This window comes from Macrobrachium nipponense, chromosome 24 (assembly GCF_015104395.2).
Source record: "Macrobrachium nipponense isolate FS-2020 chromosome 24, ASM1510439v2, whole genome shotgun sequence".
Lineage (NCBI taxonomy): Eukaryota > Metazoa > Arthropoda > Malacostraca > Decapoda > Palaemonidae > Macrobrachium > Macrobrachium nipponense.
This window is the reverse complement of record NC_061091.1, coordinates 24,801,260-24,811,002: the sequence shown is the minus strand read 5'-3', so window position 1 is coordinate 24,811,002 and position 9,743 is coordinate 24,801,260. Positions and strand designations below refer to the sequence as shown.

The 9,743-nt window shown below is 42.8% G+C and overlaps 1 protein-coding gene across 2 annotated transcripts in view; it reads right to left on the bottom strand.

Annotated features, from left to right (window-relative positions):
- LOC135205527 (uncharacterized) overlaps positions 1-9,743 on the bottom strand; it is a 97,996-nt gene extending 88,253 nt beyond the window's left edge. The window contains exon 1 of one of the 2 annotated variants that reach the window (XM_064236278.1): positions 9,653-9,743. In XM_064236278.1, the coding sequence (XP_064092348.1) occupies positions 9,653-9,680 (28 nt within the window). In that variant the 5' untranslated portion in view covers positions 9,681-9,743. The other variant, XM_064236275.1, reaches the window with a different exon arrangement.

Sequence of the window (9,743 nt, the reverse complement as noted above, 5' to 3'; positions counted from 1 at the left end):
TGCGAAAATACCAGCGATAATTCACACGGCGCCAGTTACTACAAATCAATGGTACTGTAAGCTCTCAACTAAGAGAGAGAGAGAGAGAGAGAGAGAGAGAGAGAGAGAGAGAGAGAGAGAGAGAGAGAGAATTTAAAACCCGACATAAACCTTATCTGGAGGCCTCTCTGGGGTAGCATCTCTTGTAGTAGTTTTCTCTCCCTCTCCTGTGGCACACTGCACATCCCCTGCCCCACCTCGGGGTGTGTGGGCTGAGGAACGGAGAGGGGAGCGAGAGCAACAGGAAGTAGCAGAGAAGGGAGGACGAGTAGCAAACCAAAGAAAGAAAGGAAGAGGAAAACTGGCCCGGTTGGCGGGCGCGGGAAAAGGGACATAGTTCACAGCGGATACGTACGCACGCACGTGACAACTGAGCCGCCTTGTTTACGTTAGAACAGCAGTCAGGTTTTAACATTTTATTATGTTGCGGTTTAAATAAGGAAGGAGAATGAATTCTCCATTATACGAGTCATGTGTCGAATTCACATATGTCACGGGAGGGACGAAGATGCTCTCTCTCTCTCTCTCTCTCTCTCTCTCTCTCTCTCTGGGAAACGCATCTGGACTAAGAAAGGCAAGAGAGGTTTTATTCTCGGAGCCCGCTGACGAAATTTAGTAGGGACATTGTTGTGTAATGAATCATTTTACCCTTAAAACACACACGCCAGGACGAATTTAGAGCAGTGCAGGCGAAAATAGCATTAGCATCAGGAATTCATTCTCCAGTTCTATTTATAGGTGGATGAAAATGTTAATTAGAACTTATATTTTCCCTTTAACGAAAATTTATGATTGAAAAAAGTGACTTATAGTCTGACGAGACATGGAAAAGAGAGCTTACTTGAATAGGGGCCTAGTACATTACTTAATTATAATAGACGCTGCAACTGTAATTTTAGAGAGAGAGAGAGAGAGAGAGAAGAGAGAGAGAGAGAGAGAAACATAAAACAACAACGCTTAAACAAAGTAGTTTTAAATGGCAAGATAATTGGCATTTATGAAAAGCAAGTCTCTGACATTGACACATAGTCGTCCCACGACCTAGTGTAAATATTAGCAGCCAGAAATGACCTGATGAACTCGCGTGACTCTCATAAATTCGGGTCACTCTCGCAAGACTCGAGTCAAAATAACTTGCGTTTTGACCGTCACAAGACTCCCACGTGGGATCGTTTCCCCGGCGAGATTATGAAAGTGTTTGATTTGAATCATATGCGGGCTGGTTGACGGCTGTCATGAGGGTTGGTTATGCATTCTTTAAGACAGCGATGGTCCGTATCTTCTCTGGTCCTTTTTTCGTGTGTGGTGGTAGAGGGGGGGGGGGGGGGGGGGGCGGTTGATTAAAAATAAATGGCTTCATCTACGTTAACTGTACCAAGGTCAAATACACAATCGCTTCGCTGTCAGTGTCTGCCTTCGGCCGTTATATCCTCAAAACCCTTTTACAGGCAACCTGTAGTGCTTTTGAGAGAGAGAGAGAGAGAGAGAGAGAGAGAGAGAGAGAGAGAGAGAGAAAGAGGGGGCTGTGGGGGGAGGGGAAGCTCGGCTGCTTATTCTTAAGTTCACCTCGGTCTCTACGAGACAGTAATGTTAGTCAGCTTCCTCTGAATGAACTGCCGTAGTGCAGTGAAGCATTCCACATTAGCTGAATTGTCCGAGAAAAAAAGTAAATGAATAAATAAATAAATCACTACCTGGTCCAAAAGTCATAGCAGTGACCTACCACACTCGACTGACTACTAAGTGCACATACTAAGTGACTGCTTAGGTAAAGAAAGGGACTTTTTTTTCTAGCAATTGGCAAAAATAGCCCCGTCCATCTTGTGGTGATGTGGGTAATGACACTGAATCCATCCACATTTCGCCAGGTTTTGGGTCTTCCTGCCACATCCTCTCACATTACACGTCCCCTCAATCCTCACAGCACATCATTCCTCCTCATCATCCACTTCCGTTATTCTAAGAGATTCTGAATCTCATTAATGAAGGATTACAAAAATATGAGTGGATTGATTCTTCATACGGATTGCTTTAGCCATTTTTTTGGGGGGGAATGAGAGTCAGCCCATTTCTGACGTGGGTTTCATTTCGGCTGTATAAATAGTACTTAATCTCTCTCTCTCTCTCTCTCTCTCTCTCTCTCTCTCTCTCTCTCATTTTTGCTTCGAAGATCTTAATTTCTCAAATATTCATAACAATCGAGTGTTTTGAAGAAGGAAAAACGTTGCTATGTGCAAGTATACATATTGTAAGACTTCCCCATGCTCGCGACGAATTCTAAATACCTGAAATCAACTTATATTTAAAGGAGCATAGAGAGAGAGAGAGAAGAGAGAGGAGAGAGAGAGAGAGAGAGAGAGAGAGAGAGAGAGAGAGCATTTGTTTAGAACAAGAATCTCGGTAGGTATGCGTTTGTTTGGATGACATCAGCACGAGACCTCAGCATCCAGAGACTCGAGTCGACTCCATCTTCTTCCCGAGTACGAACTTGGGATGAAGAATGTAGTTGATAGTTACTTATAAGAAGAAGCAAAGGGTGTGATACACATGATACATTTTACTTTCCTTGTGACTGTCAATATCCAGACTGAAATAAGGGATAAAATATACAAGATACATTTTACTTCCCGCGTGACTGTCAATATCCAGACTGAATTAAGGAGCAAAATATAAAATATATATTTTAATTTTCTTGTGACTCAATATCCCCGACTGAAATAAGGGATAAAATGTACAAGATACATTTTACTTCCCGTGTGACTGAAAATATCCAGACTAAATAAAGGGGCAAAATATAAAATATACATTTTACTTTCCTTGTGACTGAAAATATCCAATTTGAAATAAAGGATAAAATATACATAATACATTTCACTTTCCTTGTGACTGTAAATATCCAGATTGAAATAAAACAAATATACACAATACTTCTTTTTTTACTTTGCTCGTGACTGAAGACTCAGATTAACTTACATCCCGCAAAATACCTTTTCGTGTTTCATGAAACGAGTACTGAAGAGTTTTTGTTTCGTCGGTAAACGTATTGATCATAGATTATGAGGCATGTTGAGTGCTATAATAGATCAAAGTGCAAATCATTACAAGTAAATAAGAAAGAAATAAGGTCACGTTTTGCAAGGAATAAGGGGAACGTAAGTCAAATACAGCACTACTGAAAAAAGAACTACACAGACTTTAGGGTAGTAGTAGAAACATCAGATATGTATTGGAAGGGAAAAATGAACACAATTGCTAGGAAAAACATAGAACATAAGATCATGGACTGCCAAGAACAAGTCATACACTGCAAGGAAATCTCGTGAACATTTGCACGTACTGAATGCAAATGAGGGGGAAACAAAGTCACGAATTGCAAGGGAAAAGGTCGCTCATTTTTACAAGAGACGAGACACATAAGGTCGTATATTGCAAATAGGAATGGGGACCGTAAGGTCACATGCTGCAATGAAGTCAGGACTTGGGAATAAGGCCACGTATTGTAAGGAACATACTGGAAGGGGAAAATTAAAAACATAAGGTCATGTGACGAAGAATAGAATAGAGAATGGAATTTAGGCCAAATGCCAAGCATTGGGACCTGTGAGGTCATTCAGCACTGGAAGGAAAATGATCAAGAGGAAGGGTTGGAAGCTGTAACAGGATGAAAAACTCGCTATTGCTTTTTACGGGCTGCTAAGAAGCAAGAGCCCGTGCCAGTATAAAGCTGGCTTAATCTGTCACCATCGCTGTTGCACTATGAATTACGTGTTAGGAGATGGTGGAAAGTCCTTATGAAAGAAAGAATGTGAATGGAGGTACAGTAAAAGGAATGAAAGGGGTTCCAGCTAAGGGACGCTGCAAAGAACCTTAATTGATGCCTACAGTGCACAACGTAAGGTGCACTGACGGCACTAACCCTCTACGGGGATCTTATGTGTCGGGAAACGTGACCCGACGATCCCGTTATGTTACTTGAGAATCAGATAAGATTGTGACGGCGGGTTCCCTAATCGAATTGCCGTGTTCTGTCGTGATACAGATGAAGATAAGAGCTTGGGTGACGACATCAAATGTCTGACGAGGTTATCTGTGGTTACACCGTCGCCAAACCTTTCACCTCCCTTAGTGGGGTTAGTGCCATTACTTGAGGTTCCCTGCAGTGTCCCTAACTGCAACCCCTTTCATTCACTTTACTGTACGTCCTTTCACATTTTCTGCCACCATACTTTCCACCCTCTCCTTAGAGTTCCTCGTTGGGCGGGTGGTTTTCGCCCTCTGCTACCAATCCAGTGGTCCGAAGATCGATTCTCGGCTCGGCCAATGCGGAATCAGAGGAATTTATTTATGGTGATAAAAATTCATTTCTCGGTATAATGTGGTTCGGATCCACAATAAGTTGTAGGTCCCGTTGCTAGGTGAACAATTGGTTCCTAGCCAAGTAGAAATGTGTAATCCTTCGGGCCAGCCGTTTGAGAGCTGTTAATCAGCTCAGTGGTCTGGTAAAACTAAGATATACATGACTTATTTTCCACCCTATCCTAACAATTGATTCAAAGTGCATCTTTGAGTTTTTCCTCCTGTTCTACCTTTCAAACCTTTTGCAGTCGATTTCCATTTCAGCGCTGAATGACCAAATAGGTTCCAGTGCATGGCCCTTGGCCTAAATTCTACTTTCAATTCTAGCCTATTCAAACCTTGCATCAAGCAACGTAATTTTTTTTTTTTTTACTTTCGTAAGCAACCGAGATTACGCATTGTATGGGGCGCATTGTTGACACAGAACCTCAGTGTTGCACCAGCATCGGAAAGAGTTATTGCAACTTGAGTGAAAACGTCTTTGGGCATCAGAGCTCTATAACAAAAGGTTTAGATTTACTTTCCCAATACAAATGGCGACACAGTTACGTCTAGTTTCATATTCTACTTTACGTGATCACTTCATAATACCAAGAAAATATCCCCTGTGTTAACCTTGGGTTGTTATTGTTATGGCGTGGTTTCACGGAACCGATGAATCACTTCTGTAGGCATTTCCTCGAAGACAGAGATAAAGAAGTTGAAAATTAAGAAGCAGGATGCTAATGACATCATCTGTCAGGCCAATCATTGAAACAGAGCCTTGCTTTAACAATATGGTAAGTTTCCAGCCTGTCGAGTTAATAAACGGAATTCCAACTATTGTATCACACCACAAACCATCCCTCACTCGAATGCAAAATTAAATGTAGACCAAAGGCCATGAGCAGGGACTTATGAGGTCATTCAACGCCGAAAGGGAAATTGGGAGTAAAAAAGTTTTCAAAGCATAACAGGTGGGAAATTTCGCAGTCGCACTATGAAACAGTTGTTAGGAGAGGGTGGAAAGCACGATGGAAGAAAGGGAATATGGACGGAGTTGCGGTAAAAGGAATGGGAGTGATTGTAGCTAGGGGCCGAAGGGACGCTGCAAAGAACCCCAAGTAATGCCTACAGTGCTCTGCGTGAGGTGCACTGACGGCACTACAAACTCTACAGGGACCAACGCCCTGAAAAGTTGGGGGTGGGGGGTTGTTTAGTGGCAGAGTTCACGCTCACCATCCTCTTCGGTCTGCGTCCGTCATCACTATTTACCTGCCATCACTGCCAGCGTAAACATTAATAGAGCCGTAGGTACCAGACGCCATAGCCACATCGTATTTTTTCTTTTTATCTAATAACATGCGCGCCACCGTCCAATAACGGTGCTATCGGAGTTTATCGCCCAAATTGCTCAGGCGTCTGTGCGAGAAGTGGTTTATTTTCTGTTTATCATTAATGCGGAAGATGTTGTCGCCTTTGTTTGTTTGTTTGTATGGTGTTTTACGTTGCATGGAACCAGTGGTTATTCAGCAACGGGACCAAAGGCTTTACGTGACTTTCCGAACAACGTCGAGAGTGAACTTATATCACCAGAAATACACATCTCTAACTCCTCAATGGAATGCCTGAGAATCGAATCGTCGCCTTTGTTATTCAGACAGGACGTGTCTCCTCTAAGGGGGGAGAAGCATCCTTTTCCTGGATCTCACGAGCACGAATACACACAAACATACAGTATATATTATATATTAATTTGTATATATACATCTATATACTAAGAAATCACAATAGTAAGCAAGTGATTTTGTTTATTAGCTGAAGCCACTGGGAAAGTTAAAAATGAAAAGACTGAGTACTTTCGTGTATTTAGCACATCTTCGGGGCGCAAAGATGTGCCCCGAGGGTGTGTTAAATACACTAAAGTACTTGGCACTCTGTCTTTTCATTTTAAACTTTCCTAGTGGTTTCAGCTAATAATACATGTATATGTATGCATGTATATGTATATACATTATTTTTTTAGATATAAAGTTAATAAAATATTCTGCTACGATTTATCATTTATTGGCCCCAAAAATGGTAAACTGAAATCCAAAGGTGAGCTGAAAATTCTACTCATGAATTAAGACATTTCCTGTACTCAACAGACTGGCTTCATCAACAAAGAACAGGAAAAAAAAGTATCGTACCTTCCAAATAACCGGGCTGGAGAGGTGACCACTCTCACGGTATAACACTCGGGGAAAAAAACTATATAGGGTAAATGACCCGAGCGGCAACATAGCGGCCACCTCTCTCGGTACGCGGCCACTTCCCGAAAAAGCTTTTGAATTATGCCATTATTTCGTAATTTAGGGGGAAGCACTTACTTCGAGTGGAGCGTAGAGGTCTCGGTGTGCTGCCTGGATAGGCCACAAATCTTGACTGATGATCATGGCAGCCAATTCAAGTACTTTTTTCGGGACGGTGGCCGCATTCCGGGATCGGTGGCCGCTATGTCGCCGTTTGGTCATTTACCCTAGCTGAAGTAGAATACAGGGTAGGGAGGGGGTCATTAATGACTCGGGAGGTTCCAGGGGGTGGGGGCAAGTTATAGTTAGGACACGGGGTCCAAGGTTAGGTTAGGTAAAGTCTAATTAGGTTATATTCCCTCTGGAATCCCTGCTAAGGTTACAATAGTCCTTGGGCCTTACTCTGCATTCGCTCCTATAGCTGTCTACAGTGCTGGCAAAATACTATGGCTTAAACCAAGCACTGTCACAGACAACAAAGTCAAGAAAAAACACTAAGATCGTGGTATACATGACAGTTAGCAGCGAAGAAGCGCCAGGAAGAAGGATAAAGGTATTATCGAAATATTGATCACCCAAGAATTGCGTAGGCGGGGCCAACTTGTTAATGATGTGTATTTGGAGTTGTGAATAAGCACTTGAGATCTAATCTCGTGAGCTGTGAAGGTTATAAAACGTATTGCGTAAGTTTTGTTTATCGGTCACTCTCACGGTTCGAATTATGTTCAGTGTTCATATATATATATATATATATATATATATATATATATATATATATATATATATATATATATATATATATATATATATATATATATATATATACACATACGAATACAACCCTTTTTCTTATGAGGGTTCCTGAAGTGTTGCCAATACATTTTCAGAAATTATACGTGGCTATAAGGTTCCTATGCTTCCTAGAGTAACCAATAATCAATCTGCCATTTCACTAAAATATGAAAAGCAGATCCGTTTGCAAATTAGGATAAGCTATTTTTCACCTAGAGGTGCTGTAAACAAAGAAGAAACTGTAAACAATGAAAAAATGATTGTGTAAATGATTATCACTGTAAACCAGTGAACTTTATGCAGGTGTCCTACCTAACCACACACTTACACTATATATATATATATAATATATATATATATATATATATATATATATATATATATATATACATATATATATATCTATATATATATATATATATATATATATAATGTAGCATCCTACCTAACACACAAATATATATATATATATATATATATATATATTATATATTATATATATATATACATATATATATTACAAACCCATCACAAGTAACTAAAATTTTTCATTGCCTTTGCGCTATCTATTAAATTCTCAATTATGATGCTACTCCACTCAAGGGCAACAGAATTCTGTTAGCCTTGACTCCACTCACCTTTAATTATTATTATTGCAACACAGGAGGAAATGTCCTACTTACCTGACTGTCTCAGATTCCGGGAACTCCTTTTCTTCTCCAGCCACCTCTCCTTCCGCCGCCACTCGTCCAAGCTGGCGGCCACATCGAAACTCTGACATCCCTGGCTGGTGATGGAGTTAGAGGTGGTATTACCGCTCTTGTTTTCGGGCTGGTTGACGCCGCCCTTGGAGTTCCGCAAGGGCAACGTGGCCGTCGAGTGGTAGCAAGCATTCAGGAACTCGTGCGTATAACTCCTGGAATGCCTCGGGGTCGTTCCGTCTCTCAGGTAAGTAATGCCGGGGCAAATTAAGGCCGGGTCGTCAACTACGCTCTCGCTACCTGTGTCACTCTCGCTCCCGCTGCTGCTGCTGCTGCTGCTACTGCTACTGCTGGAGGACGGGGAGGTCGTCTTCGAGCTCCTGGACCCTGGTATAGACTGAGGACTTCCCTCTCCTTGACTTCCCGAAGCTGCAGGCCCCACAGCTCCTTCGACCCTACTTAAATCTGGCGGGGTCACTTCTGACGGAGAGTAAGTTTGGCACAGTGTGTCTGTGGTTTCCTCGGCTATTTCGCCAGCGGTCGCTGTAGAAGAATCTGTTTTCTTTTTCCTCCTCCAGGGTACGCTGAAGGAATTGCTCCTTGGTTTCGAAGCCACACGAACAAGGTTCTGGTAGATGTGGTCAAGGTCGAAGGATCTCGTGTGAGACAACTTCTTGCTTTTAGTGGCAGGAAGGCGGTCTTTGATGGGTGGAGGCGGCAGGGGGGTGGCAAGCAACGGCGTTGCACCCACAGGTATCGCTGACGTTGCAGTCGCAGGGGGCGATGGCCCTCTGTCGGTTCCGGTCGACGAATTTGAGTCTTTACTCGACCCTTTAGGTCTGGGAGGAGACGATAGGTGACCCCTGCCTGCTGCTGCTGTTCTCTCGCCCGCTTGATAACGATGGTTGCGCGTCGCGAGGGCGTTCCCTTTGCGATTGCCGCCTGGAGGCGGCAGTTTAGGCGACGATGGACATGACGAAGAGAGGCACGAGTTGTGGTGATGGGAGACCAAATGCCCACGGGGCAGCGATAAGGCACTACGAGAGTAAGACGATGGGGGTGGAGGGGGAGGGGGGAGATTGTAGTAAACATTTGCATCGGTCACGAAATCCATGTCAAGGACGTCTGCAGATAGGTCTGCCCCGGCACAACCGGGAGAATTCAGTAGGTGTGGTGCATTGTACTTTGATTGTCGACTAAAACTTAATCAATCACTTTACAAATCTCTTCCCATAACTAGTCATTTCCTTCTTTTCCGAGCGACATTTCACAATTAACTCACTACGAAATCTTTTTAGAAAGATTTATCACCAATTAATCAATGCAATTTCCTCGCATGACGTTAGAAAGATGTTAGCAGGTAATTCCTCTGCAGATATCAGCGAATACACAAACCACGCGCTCCGTCTCCCTCTGAGGTTCGCAAAGCGCGCGAGAGAAAGAGAGAGATCTGCCGCTTTCTAATGGGATTGAGCAGAGTGACTGACTTACTGAAGTGAAGGAGAAGGAAGAACGGCATTCGACTTGTTCGGCTGCTCACTCACTGTGTTCAGCCCATCCGCCCCTAAGAGCCCCCATTCTG